Here is a 23,049-nt window from a genome sequence, read left to right as displayed (position 1 = left end):
TAGTTAATGAATACAACAGCATAAAGCAGCATAAGTAAGGTAAGAAAGTGGTGCTTGTTCCAGAGCCTGCTGCAGCACAACAACATCAGGAATAAAGCCCTGGTTTCTGAAGTCCAAGGCTGAAAACTCATTCAGAACAAAATAAAACCAGGGGAATTTTCTGCAGCTTGATGAAAGCACACAGGAGACAGATGTTTATGTGAATATTAAGATCTTTCCTCACAATTCTTGTTACACAAACTTCAGCTCTGCCTTATAACCTACAGCCTTAGGAGAAGATCTGCCTCCAACGCCTCTAACAGAATCACATCAGGGTAGAACCCAATTTATAATATTGAGATCAAAACACCTTCATGGTTGGAAGAGAAGGATCTGGAATATTTGGCATTCCCTGTTACTCTACTGACCTTCTCTGTAACATTGGGCAATGCACTGGGAATCTCATGCTAAGCCCATTAAATCAACAAAAGTCTTATCATTGACTTTTAATAGCCTTTGCATTGGGTACTCAGTCTTTCTGTTCCCTGCTCATAAATGGAAAATGAAAATCATTCCAACATTATAATTGTGCAACCAGTGAGCTCGGGGATTTAGCTAATAAATGCAATTATCTATTCATATAAAAATATTCTCTGTGGATTGGTTTGCTGGAGCCCCTGCCCCAGCCTCATGTGGATGCTTTGAGGTTATATCAAAAGTGCATAAAGACACTGAGACCTTTGAACACAGAATGGGATGAAGTATGGTTGTTAATTCCATGTGAGAACAGCATTTAGAGAGCACAGAACAGAAACACTTACTGTGAGGAATGAGCACAGCAGAAATACTTTTGCAATAATGTGTCATAATCTTCTATTTGTCTCAATCACAATTATGTATTTATTCTCTTACTGGCTCGAAAGGGAGGCACATACACAAAATGAATGAATCTCTATGTAAGTGGTCACCCCAAGTCATGCTTAGATATCATTAAACTTGGAATCTGCTGCCATTTAAAGCAACTGCTAACACATGATAAAAATAGGTTGTTTTTTTTTTTTGCAAATTGTGATGAATGCAGGAAAGAAAAAAGCTTATTTACTTTTTTTTTTATGAACCGCATTTATTGCATTAAAATATGCTTTGCAAAAAGCAAAATCTGTAAAAAGAAGTGTCTATGGGCTGACTCAAATGACTTGCAATATTTTCTACAGATTAAACCCACAAAGCTGCAGCACTAATGTAAATAGATGGTCCTAGCTTCCTATTCTGCTCTCTCCCATGGAATCACAAGCACTGGATTAGCTCTTGTGAAAAATGCATATTTTATGATTGGCTTTTTGCAAATATTAAAATGAATATTATATGTGTTGTGTTAGAAAGTAATGCAGTATTAATTCTCTTAAGTAGTGTGTTAAATATAGTTTTGGGTTATAACAAAATGTTAAAATAGAAACTATGCTATGTAAGATACTTTTTTTTAAAGAGAGGACTTGCAGGGAGCTAGCAGCCACAGGACACCTAAATCCTTCAGAGAAAAAGAATTTATTGCCCTCTTATCAGAAGAAAGGAACTTCTTCCCGCCTTGAAGGCGCTGTTAGGATTAGGAGGAAGAAGGTGAGGATGACCAGACTGAATCCTTTATTTGAATGGAATTTATGCATCATTTATGAAGTGTATGAATATGCAACAGGTTATTGTTTTTAAGGGTTAATCCTCTGTTAACGTGTGTGCTTTTCTCCCGGGCCCGTGCTGCCCTGAGAAAGGCACCCGGATGTCCGTAACCCTGTTTTTGTTGTCTCATATTGTCCTAATTCAAGTTGTCCAAATTATTATTACTCTAACTGCATTGCTATTTCTATAACCATTTTATTACTATTAAACCTTTAAAGTTTTAAAAAGAAGTGATTGGCGTTTTTCCCACTCTGAAAATGCCAAATGTTGGAGACACTGAAGAGCCCAGCACGCAGCCACCCGCGCCGCTCTCGGTGCCATCGTCACCGTGGCGTGTGCTGCAGGTGCTGATCCCTGCCAGGCCAGCCTTGGGGCTGCTCAGGGCATCAGCTCCCAGCTTCTGCCAAGACCTTGCACTGGCCTTTGCACTGGCCAGAATTCCCCAGCTGCAGGGATCCCTGGGCAAGGACAAGGACAGAGCTGCCCTCCCCTCGCCGCGCCCGGGGCTCACGTCTGCACTGGAAGGTGGCTCCGAGCACAGCAGGCTGGTGATGGAGACAAGGCAGCAATTTCCCAGGTTATTAAACACACAGAAAACTATTATCTCAAGAACTTCACTTAATGTATTTTTATCTACTGGAATTCAGTAAATTCTGAGTTGCCATCAATTCTCACTAAAAGCTTTCTTACTTGAAAGCTGCAATATATACAGAGAGGAAAATGAGAGGGAGTTCACTGTGGCACCATAACCAGCATCACCTTGATACAGAGGTTGGGAAAAAACTGTGGCCTTCATCACTGCATTATTTCAACTGGCTGTATAACAAAAAAAGAAAACTATATTTATAGTCACCTTTCAATTTTGTAATAATGTAATTATTTTTATTTGCACCACAGAGGTTTTTGTATAAAAACCTACAAGTTCAGCCCCCACTGGCAAAAAACTGTGGAAGAGGGGAAAAAGAATTTACACATAATAAAAAGAAAAAGGTAGTAAAAAGTTAATGGAAAATTAGACTGAAGAAAGATTTGGGGTTAGAAAGTGAAATCTGGACAGAAAGTTCAATGAAGGACACCATCTCCTGCTGAGTCAGTGTGGGGATGAGGGACATACATCTTTATGTACCAATTTTCAATTACCTTGTCTGTTGCTCTTTGTTAACTCCACAAGAGTCTCCTCTGCAGTTCTGAAGTAACTGGTTTTGTACTCTGGCTCTGCCTCACTGTCAGTGCTGCTCGCTGAGTACGTGCACACCCTTAGAGCTGCGTCCTACACAAAGAAGGGCATGGCAGCAGGGCAAGTCAGAAAATGCAAATATACCAAAATAATGCTGAAGATAATATTGACAGTAGCACATTTTATATTCATCATGCAGTATAAACAGGTAGTTCAACTGGGAAAGTCTGCATTACCAGCCTAACTCCTTCTTCAGTCTGATGTGGGGGAAATAATCCATTCTTGTTCTGCTACATCCCCTGAGACAGTCTGGCAGAAACAATCCACATTTTAACTTTTTTTCCCCCCCACCACTGTAACATTTTTTTCCATTCCACCAACATTTTTGGGTAATTTTATCCACCAAGTTCAATTTTAGTAGTTCTCAAGTATGTTTAATACAGTCTAACTGTAACATGCAAAATTATCACACCACAAATAGTTTGCTGCAAGCAACTCCACAGACAATGAGGATGGCCAGTAGACAATTTCTACACCATTAAATCCTAGTTGTTTCTTAAATTCCTGTCTCTTGTCCTGATACTTATATTACAGTACTGGAGAGCCCTTAGCTCCCAGGTGATTCCTTTGTCAGCTCTTTCCAGGAAGCAGTATCATTGATTTTCTTCTGGGAATAAAGAGGAACACTGACAGCTCTGGACAGCTTCTAATCATGGAAGGCCTGAGGGCTCAAAGCATTCAGGAGCAGCAGCTCAGTACAATAAACCCTCCAAACCAGGTAGGGGGAAGCCAGGCCTGATTGTGTTGGGGTGCTGGCATGTACAAATACCACCCACTACCCCTACTCTGGTGGCTCTAGTGGGATTTTAGTTCTGTTTCTCTAAGAGGGATAATAATTTCCCCATCTTTCCATCCATGCTGCAGTTTTTAACTGATGCAGAAGGACATTCTTTTGTTAGGAATCACCCACTTGTGGAGAGGGAAGCAGAGCTGAGGATACCTGGATGCAGCCAGGAATTAGAGATTGCAAGTCAGCTGTAGTCCCAAAACCCCACAGAAACATGTCAGAGTACATACACGTTGGGAACATACTCTAGAGTAAGGAAACCTAGTCCTGGGGAAAAAAACCATCCCAATCTCATGAAAAACAACAAACAAGATCAAATTTCTAGAAGAGAAGAATGGGGTAAATGGTCTCCATTTCCTTTTCTAAAAGTGCCTGAGAGGATTTTAATTAAAACATGTTTATTACCAGGAGGACAAAGAACATTTAGGTGCTTTATTATTGTTATTAGTGATAAATAATGAGAGAGTGAATGAAGGCTAAGGAAGTAAATGCAGCTGTTAGTTTGTTAGTTACTCTCCACACCATATAAAAGCACTGGCCATTAAAACACTGGCCATTAAAACACTGGCCACAGTACCCATCTCATTTAAGAGATGCCACTACTTATTTTATACCTTTGGTTTAGTAGTTTTCTTGGGGGTCCACTCTGGAAGAACTTCTCTATTTTCTACAGTCTCTTCAGCGTGTTCTAATGAGGCAGAGGTCACAGAACTTGCTTCTTGTTCACTTTGCTTTGCAAGGTTAATTATTCCTGAATTAAGGGAGACATTATTTAAATTCTAGGTCTCATCAGCATCTTCACGATAGTGTGTCAATTATAATTCAGTAAAAGCTGGGGGCAAATTGTGATACTTTCATTATGTCCAATAATATTTTACTACTCAAAGGAAGAACTTACTAACTTACTGGAATAGTTCTAACTAAAGTAGCAGAATTTTATCCAAATCCTTTTCCAGTTAAAAAGAGAAGAGGAAGCCATGAATTTAAATCCCTTCATTAGTTATAAAATCTATATCCTTTCAATAAAGAAACAACAATCAGTAACTACTTCTAGGCACTGTAGGATCTCCTCTGCTATTTTATGTTCTTGGAGAACAATCTTTTAATATAAATATAATTGAAAGTACCTTTCTAGCAGAAAGCCAGCTTTTTTATTTGCTATATTTGCACTATGCAAAATCGAAACATCAAAGAAGATATATGGTGCATATGAAATAAAGTGATAATTGTAATTTGGATGAGAAAGTGAGGGAGAGAAGAATTGAATGAAGATAGCCTAGTAAAGAATGAGCTGACCCCATCATCTGATGTATACTACTTTTTTGTAACATCTCTTCATGACAATTTAATTAAGATACAAACCCTACAAGGTTGGTGCAGTGAATATTAGCATTAACATCAGAACAATCTTACTGCTCCTGACTTCTTATGAAGCAATTCAATGCTTGCAGTTTCTGTTCAATTTGTTATAATGACAGTGTTTAATCATGGGCTCTACTCTATAACACACTGCTGAATTGAGGTCACACATGTGGCCATTCAAGCATGCAGCACGTAATCTATAACTAAGATTTCTCTGCTGAATCCTTCTTAGCTGGACCATTAATTAACAGCACACTTATTTTAAAAGTAATAAGTATTAAAATATCTTTTATTTAGCTTTGATTTGAAACAAGAAAGGGAGTCTGCAATAAAGCATTCAATGTGTGTTTGCAGCCTATTATACCACTGCAATACTGCACTGTGAACATTGCTAAATCATCTGAATTCTAAGATGTTTAATTAGAAACCTTCTGTTGTACATCCAATGGACATATAAGAGAGGCTTCTCTCCTCCTAGGTTCAATATATGTCAGCTCATTAGCAGAACATATATTTGATGGCCTTAAACTAAGCCAAACTTGATATTTAACCTTACATGCTAATTACACAGAATCTTTCTTATAGAGGGACACAGATTTATACAAGTTTAATACTCACAGCTTCTACAGGAGCAATAACTGGACTGACAAAGTGCTAATCACCATAACCCCCATAAATGAGTGACACTGCATTTAGTCATTATAAAACAATACCCTTCTCCATTAAACTAATCACTTTTACTGTGCTTTCTGCTGTATCTGTTGTGCTATGAAAATTTCCCTATTGTTAATGTTACGTGATGTTTAATGCTATTAAAATATATATTAATAACCCCAAAGCCTTCCAAAAACATATATAAATAGTCAGTGTTTGTTTATAAAAAATGCACAGACTTCAATGTAAGTATTTACTAACACAAAGTTATTTTCTGGAGCTTTGATGGATTGCCAGTCCTTTTATACCTTTGTCAGCTCTTGTTTTATAGCTTAAACACACACATAGCTCCTAAGTGAAAGTCAGGTACTTTATGTTCATATACAGAAATGTGTTTGTTTGATGTAGTAAAGTAATGAGAGCCTTGTTTGAGGTCAAGGCCATATATTCAGTGGGCCAGAATTTATGCATTGAGGCCAAATGAGTCTTTAGTTCAAATCCACTATCAAAAGCAAGTCATTATGAATTTATCACAACATGGTTGTGCTTTGTACTTTGTACACTGTGATCCTGAATATTGCTGAACATCCATATTCTTTTTCAAGTCAACTTCCAAGGCTGTCATATGATTTTTTTTTTTCAAGTACTGTTTCTTGAGAAGAGGCTTTCAAGTACTAAACTAATTTTTCTTTCTCAGATAAGCATTTTGTATAACAAAATGGCTCAGGTCACAAACTTGTTAACCTTGCGCATTCGTGAAGAGAGTATTTTCTGCTCCACATTTAACATTTCTGTTATCAATTGCCATTATTACAGGGTTTCTGCTAATCAAAACAGAGGCCAAGGCAGAAAGAACGTGATTTTCAGTGTAATTGCCATTTTACCTGAGGAAGCTGGTTTGGGAAGGCGACTTTGAAAAGGTCGTATCCCTTTGGCAGTCATGGCCGGATCGGATGTTGAGTGACTAATTACACTTTCCACAGACTCCTGGCTCTTAGCTGCTGAAGGCACTTCTCTCTCAAGAGTTTTGGCTTTTACTGAAGGAGCTGAAAGAGGAACTTGCTCAGACTCTGCAAAGATTCCCGTGTCCAAGGGCGGCTCTTGCTTGGAAATGTGTCTCCCCGTCGATCGGTTCCCCGAGTCAGGGAGGGGGAAGGTTCCAATCCCGCTGTCCAGCGTCCTCATCTGGCAGCAGGACTCTAAGGCACAGGAAATTGGCATGATGGGATGCAGCTAAAGGTATTTAGGAAAGGATCTAGGGGGAAAAAAGGGCCTCTTAAAGGGAGGGGAAACATTTTGTGAGTGTGCTGTTACCTGTCACTGGAATGCTTTTGGCACTTGAATACAAGGAAATCCCTGCTGAGGTGCAGTGAAATGAAACAAGCACCAAGACATTGCCACTGGCCTGCTTTGGAGCAACAGTGTGACAGTGAATTAGTGGGGCAGGTCCTGGGAAGCAATTACAGATGAAATTTGAAAATCATTTAATTTGAAAGCCCTCAGAATGTCTGGAGAGTGCCAGTGTGTAGAATGGACTAGTACAATATATTCCTTCCAACATCAACCCACACTCCATGAAGGTTTGCCACACCTGTGTTTTGCTAATTGTTCCTCACACAAGTGTTAACCAAAATGCATCACGTATTCTTACACAAAATTAAGATTTACAGAATTTCTCAGAGATACCCATCTCTCAGAGCACCCTAAAATCTTGGACAGCAGCAGCCCTGCCTTTGTTTACCTCATCCCACTCTGGTCCTGCACATCCCAGTTTGGGAAAGTGTCCACCATGCCAGGCAGGGATACCTTTATACTTTTTTTTGGAAGCACTGTGGTCCCACACAGCCCTCCAGCTTATTCATCCTATTGGAAAGATGCTGTACAAACCATGGGACAGGGACAGGTGTAGCTGTGTGCTCACTGCTGTTTGAGCAACCAGCATGCACAGGCAACCCCCCTGCCCTCCCATCCTCCATCAGCTTCCAGAGAATTCCCTTTTGTTTCTATAAGGGGCAAACAATATTGAAGAGCCTGTGATGGCAGGGTCCTTCTGAGAGCTATAAACACCAAGGAGGGAACTTCAGCACTAATGGTTGGAAAATGAGCATAATTTAGGTTAAATGTCTGGAAACATCCCTTGACAGCAAGATCTTAAGTCTGTGGCAGACGATCCCAAAGGAAGCAGAGGAATTTGCTTTGAACAATTTAAGGCTACACTAGAATAAAGATATACTGCACTGAACAATTGTACTCTAGCAGGAGATGCAGAACATGGCTCAATGTATCTTCTCCACCTCTATTTTACGTGTTTCTGAGTATTGACTTTTTTTATGATATGTCCAATTGTTATTTAAGTCTGTTGTAGTTGGCAGTGCTCTCTCAAGTAATTTTCATTATTTTTTCCTCTGCAATGTTTCTAATACTCTCAAAAAATTTGGAAATATTTCTCCCCTGCGGGTTTTGCCTATTTGTTTTTGAACTAAGAACATTACCATAGTCATTCTTGTTAAATATCTTCATCTCAATGGGCCTTTCTTGATAACAAGGAAGAAACCACTTACAGACAAATTAAATATGTATTTCTATTTCAGGGTTCTCGAGAAAGGAGAAGCAGCCTATATTTATGTGGTCCTCTTTGCCTTATCCTCATCACTCAGGATCAAAGAAGGACTGAAAGTCCCACTGAGCACCTGCACCTTACAGGGCCTGGCTGAGCTGCAGCAGCAAATTCTCTGTGCATCACCTTTTAAAAGGGCAGTAAGTGACTCTGATTTCCCTCACACAATTATTGCAGGTCCATAATGTCCCTCCAAAGGAGGTAAGGTGTGGAAGGCATGCCTAGCTAGCACCTGCATTTTCTGTCACATTTTTGTGCTAATGTGTCATAATGATTTTTGAAAAAAAAAAAAAGGGAATTACATTTGGTTCTGCTGCATCAAAAGGAGGAATGCCATCTAAGGAACCCTCTGATCTTAGCTATATTTCCTCTAACTTTTTTGTTTGTTTGTTTGTTTTTGAATAGCAAAATACCTAGATAGAAGTGGGAGTGTGGAAAAGCAATTTAAAATGCCAGATGTTGCCCTTGCCATTTTTCTGAAGATAATCAAGCTGAAACAGCATGTTAGCTCATGGACAGGCAATTCTTCAACTAAAGACTGCTGGTGAGAGAGTTAGCAAATAAAGGGAAATATGGAATAAAAAGTATTTTTGTTATCTGCCTCTCAACCAAGAGACATCAGAGCAACCCTGGTTGTGTTGGAGAGGCAGAGAGACACAGAGTAAACTGAAAACATAAAAAATACAGAAGTCTGAGGAATCTCCCCTCTCCTGTCTGTATGGTCAGTGTGAGACCTGATTTGGAACCCATTTCCACAGGGACTCTGAAGGATCTTTTAGTGTTGTTTCCTTTCTTACCATTCTCTAAGAAATGAAAAAGTTATTCCCTCAAAATTATTACAGGAAAAATAAGTAGAGTCAAAGTTTATATCAAAAAGCAAAGCTACAGCCTATGCTAAGGAGAACTGGAAGATGGAAACTTTAATCTTCTGAGGGCATTTCTTAAAATGACATATGGATTTCTCTTGCCCACCACTACCTTGTGTACATCTAGGAATGGACTATGAAAACAATGGCAGAAAATCAAAAGAAATGAATACTGAGGGCCAGGCTTGCAGAATGTACAGTCTCCTGCTGTTCCCAAAATAATTGGGAGAGTGATGAAGGAGCACACCAGTGGTATCACATTTAATTAAAAGGAAAAAAAGTTTTAATCAATTATATTCTTCCTTCATAGAGACTTTATCTATGATAAAGGAAATATACCAGGTGGAAAACAGATTTTTAAAATAGCTCACACAGCTCAATTTTTAGTTCTGAAAAACCACAAAAGGGTCTGGTTTTCAAAGTTCTCAATGCTTGGCAGCTCCCATTGTGACACTTAGAGACAGATTTTTGGAAAATTCTGTGACTCAGCTATGTTGAACAATCCTCAAAAACCTAGTCCTAAATCCAGAAGAAACCACAAAATTCTTTGTGGATTTTTATTTTTCATTACTGAAACTAACTAATTCACTCCTAAATCTACATAATACAAATAAAAAAGTATCTTTCAGAACAATTTGTATTACTGAAAGAACAAATACACATTAGCTTATGTTTTTAAAAAATTTTTGTGAAGCAAATGCAAAATAAAAAGTACTTTATACATCCCAGTGACAGCTTTCAAACAGCTTCATGGCCCATCTGATTTCATCAGCTGCACTGACACTTCAAATTACTGTTATCAGCAAGAGCTGCACAAGACTACATAATGAAAATATGTAAAAGTTAAATCTCTGGTGCTGTGACAGTACCACTCAGTAGATGAAAAATGACTCCATGAAACATTAAAGTCTGGAAAGAGTTATATATGAGCTTAATTACTTTTGCTTGAGAATTCTTCCTGGCATACCAGCCAAATTCCTTGCCTGTTTCTGATTTTTTTTTTTTTTCCTTCCTCTTTCTTTGCCAGGGAAGAAAGAAGCTCACAGAATGGTATTGATTTTATAATGGACACAGACAGACTCATCATCAGCCATTTCTCTGAATAATAAGACTAGAATCAAAAGCCTGAAATAACCCCTCCCCTCTCTCTCATCATGGGGATTTGATTCTGGACCTAAAACAAAGTCCCTAGAAGTCCTACTGTGGATGAACAATTCCAAACTGAAAACAGAAACGAGGAAGAATTTATATTTCCTGGAGGTCAAGAAACTCCTGACTGCATGGGAACCTCTTGATGACAGGGTGTTGTAAGAGCTCAGTGGAAAATTAGAGGAAGACCTTTGATGTAAAGAAGCCTCTTAACCACAGGAAAAAAAGAAGTTATCACTGCATAGAAAGTTTTCTGAAAGTTTGCTGAACTCCCTCTCAGTAATTTTCAAATTCAGTATTTCCACACGCAGGGCGATCCTGCAGTTCATGTGCTCCATCAGCTGGACACCACTGTGATTTCTGCAGCTGGACAATGATTTGCAATGCTGCATCATCACTGGTGCTTCACCAACATTCTCTGGTGTCAGTAGATCACCAAGGTCTCTTCAACACAGAGTCAGCACCCAAATTAGAGATGGAACAAAAAGGATCTGTGAAAACTCTGCACCACTCTGAGGGTCTGCAGAAGAGGAGAGGAGGAAAGGGACATGCACTCAGGCTGGCAGGTATCAGGAATTCTAAAAATCAGATCAGCACAGGGGAAAACAACTCTAGCAGCTCATTCTGTAGGGTTTTTTTACATTTTCCTCTGAAATGCAAAAATTAAAGAGTTAGAAGTAAACATACCCCACTGATACGAACTGACAGCTTAGAATTAATTGAAGTATTTTAGGGCATTCTCCTGAGCGTAGATAATTTAAAAATGCATCTTAAATACCAGCAACAAATCATTAAACCTAATTATTCCTCAACTTCTTTTTTTATTTCTCCTGAAACACTTGCCACAAAGATACCAGAAACACATCACCTCCATCTCAGAAAGCATCCTTGGTACATTCACTGGAGACTGGAAGAGAGCACCCAGGGAAGCTGAGTGCTGCCCTGCTTTGTGTTCCTCCAGAAGTGCTGCTCTGGCTCACTGTGAGACTGAGAGGAGCTCTCCCTCTGAGCTGGTACCACGCTGCTTTGTGCTGTTTCACAGCACCCTGCTCTGCTCCTCTTTTCATACAATGCATGTGAAAGGAAAATCAATTTGGGGGGGAAAAATAAAAGGAAGCATAGAACAGCTCCTGTGAAGGGAATTGCTTCCAGCACAATGTAAGAAATGTGGGTCCAGCCCTGATTAAGTTCTACACTGATAGTTGCAAAATAGGGTATTAAAACAAGCAGTGGAGCAAAATCCATCCCACTTTTAGATTAGGGACATGTCAGTCTTTCTAATGTTGAAACTATGGTTGAGTCCTAGCACATAATGAAGAGGTTTTATGAATTTCATAAAGGAGAAGACATAAGGGGGTGACATATCTTTTAAAGAAAGCTTCTGATTACACTTTCCTTCAATAATATGAAAACATGCTTTTGCTAAGGGGGATATAATGCCACATGTTATTGCAAACAAACCTTTAACTGAATAACTGGGGAGTGTTTCATAATTTTTCCTCAGGTAAAGTAAAGATTCCCATTTTAATAAAGTCTTTTTATGTTGCATCCTAAGTGAGTTTCACAGATGCTCAGTCTACTCACAAATCACATACAAGTCCTGCTTTACACAGGGACTGTTACACTGCTGAGAATTCTATAAAATAACTCATGCTTATTTTGACCACCTATTTAAAACAATATGTGAGTTTTTCTATGATTCTTGAATAATCCATAAAAATCTTCACAGAAACCACAAGATGCCAAGTTTTACCCACAGAGCTAAAGCAAGGCATCAATCAGCAGTGCACAAATACAGCATCACTCAAAAGGGTCAGGCAATTTCTACTTCAAATGACACATAAACAGTTTCTGCAAAGTTACAGAAGGTTTTATGTTACTTAATTTCGATGGCCAATCTATCTTCCCATTAAAAATAAACAGCAACAAAGATGACAAATGTATTTTATGTCAGAAAGATCACAGGTAGTTCTGCTTGCATCAGGCTTTCTAGGCATAATACTAGTAGCACAGGGACGTGTTTTCTTTAAAAGAAGCATCCCACCTCATGAAAATGTGGAATCCTCCCCTGTGTTCACCACTACAGCTGGTTTGAGATATTCCTCACATAAATTTTCAAGTTTTGGCCTACAAAAGTGTACATGATTGACAGAAATTTCAGCTGAAATCTTTAAGTATCCACCAGAATTCTCCACAGAAAGCAGGCATTTTCAGGGAAAAAAAAATCAGTCAAAAATAGCTCTGTATCAAGAACAGTTTCGCTGGGAAATTTCCAGCAAGCTGTTTGCAGAAGTACAGGCTCAAGCCTTGACAGGCTTTGAGAGGTAAATAACACTGAATAGGCCTCCTTCAAGGAGTCTCCAGGACATTAAAAATGGAAGGACGTAGTTCCCATCAGTAACAGAATAAATAAATTCTAACAAATTGCCTTTCTTTGCATTAGAAAGTTCAAGAGTTTCCACTAAGCTGTCATGGGGAACCAGATAACACCTACTGGCTTTCTTCTGGAACACAAAGGGAACATATAGCTTCTCCTAGCATTTTGAAACATGCCAAATTAAAAATTAATAGATTTTATTTTTTTTTCTTTTCAGAAGAATATTTCAAATGCTGATAGGTCCCTGCAAAATTCTTTCAAAAGTTAATAAACATCTTTAAGCTACATGTGGCATTGGCAGGAAGAAGTTAAACTACAGATGGCAAAACAGATCTCTTTATTTGCACATCCTTCTCTTCATCTGCAATGCTAAAGCAACCACAAAAAAAAAAAAAGAAAATGCACTTCTGCCAAATCCATGTCAATTTAAAGTAGATTATTCCTTCTGGGTTTACACTATAATTTGATCCAGCTGATCAAAGATGAGTGCATTATTGTTTTCTGTGTAGATCTGAGGTACAATCAGAGTGCAAAATTAAAAAAGCCCAAAGGCTATCCAAGGGAAAACTAGACAAGACCCAACTTTTCACAGCCCTGCACTGCCATGGGCACTGCACTGCTGGCATGGGATTATTTCCAACATATACTAAGGAAGGATAAATTGGAGGAGGACTGTACTGTGTATTTTCAAATGATGGAACTTCATTCATGGCTACTTGAATCTGGGATTACAATTTATGCCTATTTATAATAACAATAAACTAAATAAACACAGACTTTACCAACTTATTCAGTAGTTTTTTTATTTTCTTCCTAGTCACGCTTTATTTTGCAAAACCCACCAACTTCAATATGTCATTTATCCAATAAATTGTCAGCTGTCTTCACAGTTTTCCATGACCACAATCCCATCTGAAGTGTATTTTCTGAGTTGAAACAGATAATTGCTGCCTCATTTTAATTCCAGTCCCATCTTAAATTGCATTTCCACTAGTAAGTCAAGATTAGCTTTAATTATTAGGGAATACTAATGATCTTGTAGTCCAATTTAGCAGTTATCTATGGACTTTTTTTTCAAACAAATGCTTTCTATCCTCCTCCAGGCATTTAGGTCTGGTCCCTGCATGCTTGTACTGGTGGCAAGCAATGTGGAATAGTGCTGTTAAAGAGGATAAAATGAGCTGGAGAAGGAGCTTAGATAATTTTTAAAATGTTCTACTCCACATCTCCAAGTGTCTATTAAATACAAAGGTGTATGTGCAGTTTTCCAGCTGGGGCAGTCTCACAGCCAATGGCACCTGGAATTATCTCTCTTGTATGATGCTGTTATATTTTCTTTCTAAAAATCTCCTCACTGTTCTCAGGAGACAGGCTATTAGGAATAGATACTATTTTAGGCCTACGAGAAAAGATATATTGAGACTTATAATTCATTTGAAGAGCAGCTTGAAGCTCTGTGTAAAAGGTAATTAAATGAAGACTGGGTGCAGCCTGGCTGTCAGTGAGGCCAGCCTAGAAATTCTTTGTGGAGCTATTCCTCTTTTCTGGTTGTATATGCCCCTTTACATTGCCAATCAGCCTTACAACTTTGCAACTATCTCTGAGAAAGTTACAGATGAGTTAGAGCTGAGAAGAAGGAGAAGTCCTCACATCTCAAGCAAGGTGTGAATAAGCAACAGGTCTGCTGCCATGTAGGAATGGAGCCTTCCCAGGCTTTTTCACTGAGCAGAGCCTTCTGTTTCCCTCAGAACCCTGAAATGTGCAGGTTGGGAGCCAGCATTTGCAGAGTGTCAGGAACACCTTCCTGGGGATGGCTCATTGCAGGTATGGATGGATGCTCCCCTTCCAACAGGAGAGACCCATCCCAGCTCCCAGAAATCAGCAAAGCCCAGGACAGGATGGTTTGTTATCCACCCAGGTCTAAGGGCTGCCTCAGCCATGCCTCTCCCATGTCACCACAGGCCTTCATCTCTCTCACTTTATGCACCAGTTCTTCACATTAAAACACAGAGCTAATCCCACTTCTCCATCCCTGGAGTGCTGCCACGAGGATAAAGGACGTGGATGTTTGGCAGTCAGAGCACAACCAACCTGCACTGCCTGCCATGAATAATGCTTGTGCACAGATACCTCCACTCAGCCTTTCTGGAGGTTGTTCAGGAATTAACAGCCAGCTGCAAAATACTTACAAAAAGCATTAAGACTGGGGTTGTGCTGGTATTACTAGAGGCAGCTGGTTTATTTTAAGAATAACTGCATTAAACCACAGTTAGAGAGGTGAAGAGGTCACACAGCATCTCAGAGACATGGGCTGCATGGGTGCCCAGGGGAGCATTTGGCTGTTCTATGTGGGCTGCTGCTCACTGGTGACTGGGCTGGAGGCATTTAAGGATAACAGGATGGAAGCACTGATTTACTTGCTGTTAAGCAACTCTCTTATAAACTGGAGTTTGGTTTCACTCACAGTGAGATACTTTCTTTGATTTTCTATTCCCAACAGATAGGACTAGGGATAGTGCTCTAAGCAAAAATGCTGTCTCTGGTAAACATGGACCAGTTTCTAAGTGCATAGGAAGCTCTGGGTTTTGCAAATGCACTAGAGAACGTGCTATATTTATTCTGTAACATCACTGCTTTTTGTTTGTTAGTACAAAAAAATACTGAAATTAAAGCCACATGAATATTACATGAAACTTTAAATAATTTATTTTTAGTTTTGCCCTGCAGATGGCTTTACTTAAGGGTACTGCTAACAATTACCTAAAATACACATGCACACCTGAAAAAAAAAAAGATTTTATTTCTTAATTAATGAAAACTTATTACCAGAGTGAGAGCACAGTTTTAGGTGCACTAGAATCCTTCCATTCTGGTACCTAAGTTCAGCTCCTCCAAACCAGCTGAATCAATGTGGAACTAACTGCAGGGAAACAGGAGCTGGTAAGAAACCATCATGATTTGAAGCCAGAAGAATGAACTCAGATTTTTTTTCAGGAATTCTGTTTTTTGCAAAAAATGCATGCCATGTTATGTGGTGCTACAAAAATACACAGCTTCAAAACAACATACTGCACCTCTGCTTGTTAAAGAAAGGAAGTAAAGAAATGATTCACTGTAAATATATTGATTGATTTCCTTTTCTTTTCCTAACAGTGAACTGTCCAAACACTGAAAAATTGCGTTAATCTAGTACTAAAAACTATGCACTAACTGTATAGGCATTATTTCTCTCTTAGAGTGATTTTTTTTGAAGAGTCTGTTTTTCTATGATCTCCAGTGATGATTAATTGCATAATCATTTGTCAACAATTCAGGTGTCAGACTGAAGACATGAATCAAAGCTCAAACTCAATTAAAAACAGCAAAACAATTAGCAATAGGCATCCTATCCTCAGAGTGAGAATATGGAAAGGCATATGCCAATACACTTCAAACTTAACTCATAATTCAGGTAAAAATGTATTTTTCATAACAGTTATACTAAATTTCATTGTAGAAAAGGGGCATAAAGTCCCTGTGAGCAGAGATGAAACATGTTTAAAATAACACATCCTCACTAGAAATGCTTTTCAGTTTGCTCAGTTGTACTTCAGCTGTATGAATTAATGGGAAATGCATGACTGAAGTTTCATACACACATCCACAGATGGCCCTTGCCAGGAGCAGGAAAATATGTAAAGTAAAAAAGTTTCAAACAGAAGGACTCACACTGCTATAGAGACTACCAGTGTGTGCAATCCTATAAGAGGTAGGATAATCAGGCACAGTGCTGATTTGAGTGATAAAAATGAATATAGATTGGGCTAGACTGTAAAATACTGTAAATCAACACAGCAGCACCAACTTCAGAGTGGCAGAACTTGGCCATCCTGTTTAATTGACATTTTAAGCCTGAACGAGACCAGCAGATTCTCAGTATCTTGAATAATAATTAGACTGTATCCCATATATAAGGCATAAAGAGACACACTTCTCATTCTAGTGATAAAATTTGGTATTTCTGGGAGAACAGATGTAATGACAAAGAAGGAAATTAACAGCAAATCACTGTGGCTAATAAGGAAGTGTTGAGCCAAAATATTAATTCTCTCCACAGAGGGAAGACAAGCTAGACAGTAGGCAGCAGCAGAGCTGTAGAAGAATTGGCAATTAGACAAATGCTATGTGTACTATCTTTAAAGTACAAAGAAATGATTTGTCTTTGCCAGACTCTGAAGAAGGTAAGCTGACATAAATTAGAAGACATTAATGGATGTTAGTGTCTTATTATTCTCATTGGCAAGGTTCTCCATCATCTTCATGAAAATACAAGTATCAATTAAAAAAATGCACAGAAAGTTTCGCTCTGTTATCATGGGCTCCTCCAGACCATCACTTCAAAATCAACCCCTGCAGCAAGGTCCAAATGCCAAACAGGTCAAGAACACAGCTCAGCTGACACTATTCATCCTGCTCACAGTGCTCCAAGCACACATAATGGCACTCCTCTCTCAGCTGTCTGCTCTGCAGTGTAGCTTGTTCACCTTCTCACCCATACAAAAGCCACACACAAAAAAGCAGGCATTTATTTTAATACAGTTCCACTGAGAATGAGCAGAGCACCTCAGCAGGAGGAAAGGATATTTAGTCAGCTTTATGCACCAGGGTGAGTACTGGTGATGAGCAAGACCTGGAATGGTAATTAGGGCTGTTGTACACTGCCCTGGAAAGGCACTCAATAGCAGGATCACAGCACACCTTCAGCAGCACAAATATTGCAGCACAGCAATGTGGGACTGCTGCATGTTCTGTAAAGTCTCCCAAAGAGAAGGCACACTGGTCAGGAACAGATGTAGAACAATATCCTTGAAGATTTAAAAAACTTGACTCATGAGGTCCCTGAGCAGGACTTCCAGCCTAAGGGGATGTTTCTAACACAGGACAGGAGTTGTTCCTGCAATGCCTACTAGTTATTAAACCAGATTTCCCATCAGTGATGACTCAGTTCAGCTGCTCTGGTTCAGAAAAGTAAGTAAACAACAGCCACAGGTCATTTCAATGGTGCTGAAGGATCAGAAAATGGAGATTTTGGAGTACAAAAGGGGAAGAACAGCGCTTGATAATTGCATGGAAATGTAAATGCTTTGGGGATATTACATGGAGGCAGCAAATGGCATCAATTTAGAGGGGCTGACTGAGGTATTCTGGTAAGTCAAAATACAAATGGAATGCTTCTTATCCAGATGATCTCAGTTCTGTTTGTGCACTTTCAAACGTGCCTCCTTTCTGTACAGTGACCCAATGATGGATAAGATTGTCATGGTCTCTCCCATCCTTTAGGACACTTATGGTGTTGGAGTTGGAGGCTTTTTTTGTTTATTTTGATTTTTTTTTAAGGAACAAGTGTGGATCCCAGCATTGCTAGAGGCAAACAATTAATTTTACTATTTATCAATTCATTATTGTTCTAGCAATTGGGAGCCTAGCCCTTTGGATTAACATCCAAGCTGGAAGCTGGTTAGATATGGCAAGTGAGCAGATTTTTAAGTTGCCTGCTTTGCTGAACTCCCATTTCAGGGCTCTACCACACTTGTGAAGCAATACAACCAGCACCTACACATCTAACACCAACCTCTCACCTTCCACATGCACACAGGGCTTGGGAAAACAGCTTTGGTATGATGTGCAAATAAATCCATGCATCCTTATACCATTGCTCATATAGGGTGTCCATGAAAAATCTTATCACAACCTGTATCAAAATGGAACATTTTGCAGATGTGAAATAGGAACAGACCCAGGCTGGAAATGGATTCAGTGATAACTGGTTTTGCTTGATGACTTTTATAGACAACCTCAGGTGTAGAGACTTCTAGGCATTCCACAGCTTTGCTGAGTGGTGATGGGGAAGATAAAGCAAACAATTTCCCTTTATCTGAAAATGTGTAAATGAATGATTCACCTGCTGTATCAGTTATGATTGCTAAATGGTTCTTGACTTCCATCAATGGCCTGATGAAAGGAATTAATGCTGACAATGATAAATTGTTTTCTCAGGCATTGAGACTTCATGACAAGAGAGGATTTCTTTTGAGGGGAGATGACACCATAATAGTTGAATACTGTTCTTCATTACATGCTCTGGAAGCACCCAATGATTTGCTGAGCATTTAAGCAAATTGTGGCTTATCCCTTTGCCTCTCCACAGTGATGTGGATCACCTCTCTCTCCTGAATGCACAGGCTATAACACAAGAAGTTGCTCACCATCTGACCTCTCTCACTTATCCTGTCACATTTATCTCAGTAATCCATTACAGACCTCACATAATCTGTCTCCAGGTTTTGAGGGCTCCTTAATGTAAATGTGTTTGCTCAAATACATCAGACTTAATGGACATGCTTTAGGATGATGCATGTCACATTTAATGTATTTACCACATTAATCAGGCTTGTTTCCTACACATCTATTTCAATTCCCCAAGAATGAGAAAACATGAATTTAATAGCTGTTTACTTAGTACCCCAGTAAAAACACCCAGTTTTAGTAGTTTGCATAATGGTGGGCAAAACCAAATGATTGGTTTGGCAGAGGAGGGTGTCCAGTGTTTTTTTCTCTCATTGGAAACCTGGAACAAGCTTCTTACAAGCAGAGGGACTGCTATTGTTTTCAACAAACTTTGGAATAAGACATTAGATAATTTATATAACTAAGTACTAAGAGTATGTACATTAAATGGCACATTCAGAAATGAAATATGAAACATCATTTCTCAGTTCCAGTGTTCATCAGATCTAGATTTCAGAAAGAAACCAAGAGGAAAAAAAAAAAAAAAGGCAGATGGCATTGGAGCAAGGATCTGTTGGTTAGAAATGGTTATTGGTATGGATAGAGAAAGGCTCTGAATGGTAGTCTGGATTTGTGCTTGTCCACACAAGCAGTGATCACCAGTTTCAAGTGATGCAGGTGAACAGATATGAGGAGAAAGATGAGAAAAGAAAATGCGTCTTTTTGTGGGAAAAACATACATAAGAACCAGGAAGAAAAGAGGAGCAGAAAACAATTTTATCTGGAGCACTACAAAGAATGCAGGCCCTTGTCATAGAAAAGTCTGCTCATGAAGTGTGTTCTCTTATTATCATACATCTAATTTCATAGTATGGCTACTGGGTGCTGAATAAAACAATATCAGAATACAAAAGCCAAGGTTAACATATTTAGTATTTGATATGTTAATACAAATAATTGTAATGCTGACATTTCATTTCAAGTCAAACCCACCTCTATCTGCAAAGTTACATGTTCTGCCTTTGCTATCAATATATCTGTAAAATTACTATCAAGGAGCTGGCAGCTTATCTATAAAACTTTCTGTGAAGGACTTTCCTGGTTTCTACTGGAAATGGGCTTTGATAACTTTGCTGCATGTAAAGCTTATGGGAGGGAATTTTAAAACACAATGCAACATATAAAATACTCACAATGCTTCCTCTCTGGAACATGAAGCATCTAAAGGATTCTACCAAAAGCTCCCTAAAGAAAACAAATCTCAAAAAAGTTTCTTAAAAATTTTAAAAAAAGTTTCTTCGTTTTTTTTACCAGTTTGCCTTTAAATTACACAGCAAAACCCTTCTGAAAGGTTTTTCTTGGAAAGCAGAAAAAATGATGATCAAATCTGCCATGAGGCAGATGATTATCGAGAACTTTAATGGATTTGAGCACTGGGCTACGGCAGAGCTACAAAAGAATCCCTTGACCTCAGTGTGTGTTTTTGTTCTGGCACAAAGCACCAAAGCCTACAGAGCACTTTTAATGTTGCTTTAATAGTGTGGAAGCCCAACCCTTTACCTAGCTAGAGACTTTTCAAAACCCTTTTAAGTCTCTGAAGACATTTGCTCTGTGTTATCTACAAGGTTCCCATTTAACACTGGATGAATCCATTTAGAGCAACTGACCTGGACCTCTAATGAAAATTTGACAAATATTAGTTCCGAGTCCTTCTTCAAAGTTTCAAGAATTCTGGCTGCCTTTATCTTCATAATCTTTGCCCAGCTCTGAATTTCACTTGGAATTCTCCAAACAAACAACAGGGTCAATGCACAGTTAGGTAATTTATTTCCAGGAACTGTGAATCTTTCTGCTGTGGATTCTAACCCCAGCCTGCCTCAGGGATTTAACTCCCCACACAACTTCAGTAGGATGTGCCTTGTGCTTCCAGTGGAGCAGGCAGTACCAATAACACCCAGATGGATTTTGGATGGCTATTACCAATTCTCCTGTTAGCAAGTATTTTCTCTCTTGAGAACCCACAAGAAACTTCAGGTCTATTCAGACTGTTAAAATCTATTTTATTCTTACCAGTGATGTTATTTTGATGAAAAAAAATCTACTTGCAGTGCTGCCCCTGATATCCAAACTCAAGAGGCTTTTATTATACAATGAATCTGGCCTTTTAGCTCAATCAGTGACATATTAAATATAACATTTGAAACCAGAAGCTTTCCACTTCAATAAAACAATTCCTTCAGATGAACTGCCCATGCTTCCACGTACTCCTGAATTTCAGTGCTTTAGACCAGAAGAGTTTGATTCACTCATGTTGCTAAGGATGAAATGCTTGCTGGAAACCCACAATGGTAAATAAACACGTTCACACATTGAAATATCTATGACAAAAAAAGAACCCCTCTTTCTTTTTACTGAAACCTGAGTGTAAATTTAAGAACAGACTTGAAACTTTCTCAGACACTTCTCATCAGCCTATATAAGCTGAGGCTCTGTGTTGTGTGAAGCTTCAGTGTATCATTAGCAAAAAGCTTATTCCATGCTGACTTGCTCTTCTAACAAAATTTCATCCATTTGGGGTAACAGAAATGGAAGCTGGACCCAGAAGAATTTTTATCATGCAACTTTCAAAAACTGGGGTTTGATAAATCACCAAAGTGTTGCTGTCTGGGAAAATGGCACATTCAGTCTTTCCCTTCAGCCTCAGCAGAAGTTCATACCAACACTGAAGAATGATATGATTAATTACAACTAAATTTCCTGTTCATTACAGATACATTCCCAAAAAGAAAACAGCCTGTTAATTTGTGTCTACTCAAAAATACTGTTGCTGCATACCCCAGTATTCCCATGTGAAGCTGACTGCAAGAATGAATTCTTCAGTAATTAGCATTTGTTTGCTTGTGCCATGGATTTTTGACTTTTCCCTTGAAGCTGTTTATCAATGAAAATTCTGAATGCATTTTAATTAATACAATCACACTTTTCCAGGAGTAGCTGCTAATTTGAAACAGTAGTTGAAATATGAAATATTGAACTTTTTAACAAATGCTTTGTTCCTCTCAAGTTGCCTAATTATTACACTCTGTGTGAAAGGTGTCATCTGTAACTGTCTTGTAAATTTTTGGGTCATTGTGACAATGGGGAAATTCAAGACAAATAGTGACACTTCCACTCCCTTGGGGAGAACAGAATTCTTTTTCTTCATAAAATGAAGGTGCCTTTTTTTTATGTTTACATGGGAACAATACTGTCAGGATCTTGACACATCATCTGTGCATTCAATAAAGGAATTTTATTTATAGGAATACTTGAAGACCCTGCTGTACCTGTCTGAGCTGGGGAGTCTGCCATGACATGAAGAAGAAGAAGTCACTATTTTCATCATGTCCTTTCCTCTTAGGTACTTCAGCACTTTCCACTTCATCCTCTTTCAAAACACAACTGCTTTATTGCAAAGGGCTTGAGGGAAGAGCTCTGAGGGTGACTGGACTTCAAAAGGACACTCAGGGGTCCTGAGGTCTGCTGTCCGTGGGGGTGGCAGCACTGCAGCATCTCTGCTGCCTCACCCACACCACAGCAAAGGCATCCAGGGTGTAACACATTTTAAAAAACTTTCCAATGGTTTAAATGTATTTTGAAGAACAACATAGCACAATATAATGACTGCTTCATATGGAAATGATTGTGTGTTCCTGAGATATAAGTATATGAGGAGGGAAATTGTATATAACTGGCCATTGTTGCTTTCCTTCAACTGAGCAAATCTGAAGAGCCAGCAAAACACTTCAATTGGTTTAGATCAGCAACTGACAATTAAAAACCTAGCAGCTGGTATTTTACACATTTTCTGATTCCTACCCAGGAGTATCTCACTGTTAGGACGAGCTGAACCAGAATAGTCTCACATTGCACCTCCCTAGAGGACTGTTATTAGTACCTTGATTATTGGTTAACTGGGCAGGACTGCTATCAGTTTAGTCATTTTAGTGACAGCTACAGAAACACATGCTTTTCCTGCTGCATAAAAAACATTTTCCCTGCTAAATGACAGCTTTTCTACCATACATTCAGCTCTAAGAC

At 38.9% G+C, this 23,049-nt stretch overlaps 1 protein-coding gene across 1 annotated transcript in view; it reads right to left on the bottom strand.

The window, feature by feature from the left end:
- Window positions 1-23,049, bottom strand: part of NCKAP5 (NCK associated protein 5) — a gene marked incomplete at both ends in the record, with an annotated part of 327,343 nt that overhangs the window by 23,522 nt on the left and 280,772 nt on the right. Inside the window, 3 exons of the mRNA XM_084209164.1 lie at window positions 2,794-2,923; window positions 4,292-4,428; window positions 6,578-6,892. Coding sequence (XP_084065290.1) covers window positions 2,794-2,923; window positions 4,292-4,428; window positions 6,578-6,892 — 582 coding nt within the window. The remainder of the gene's footprint in view (window positions 1-2,793; window positions 2,924-4,291; window positions 4,429-6,577; window positions 6,893-23,049) is intronic.

This window comes from Fringilla coelebs (genome assembly GCF_963513975.1).
Source record: "Fringilla coelebs genome assembly, chromosome: 7".
Classification (NCBI taxonomy): domain Eukaryota; kingdom Metazoa; phylum Chordata; class Aves; order Passeriformes; family Fringillidae; genus Fringilla; species Fringilla coelebs.
Note: the sequence above shows the minus strand (reverse complement) of the source record. Positions and strands in the feature narration are given on the sequence as shown.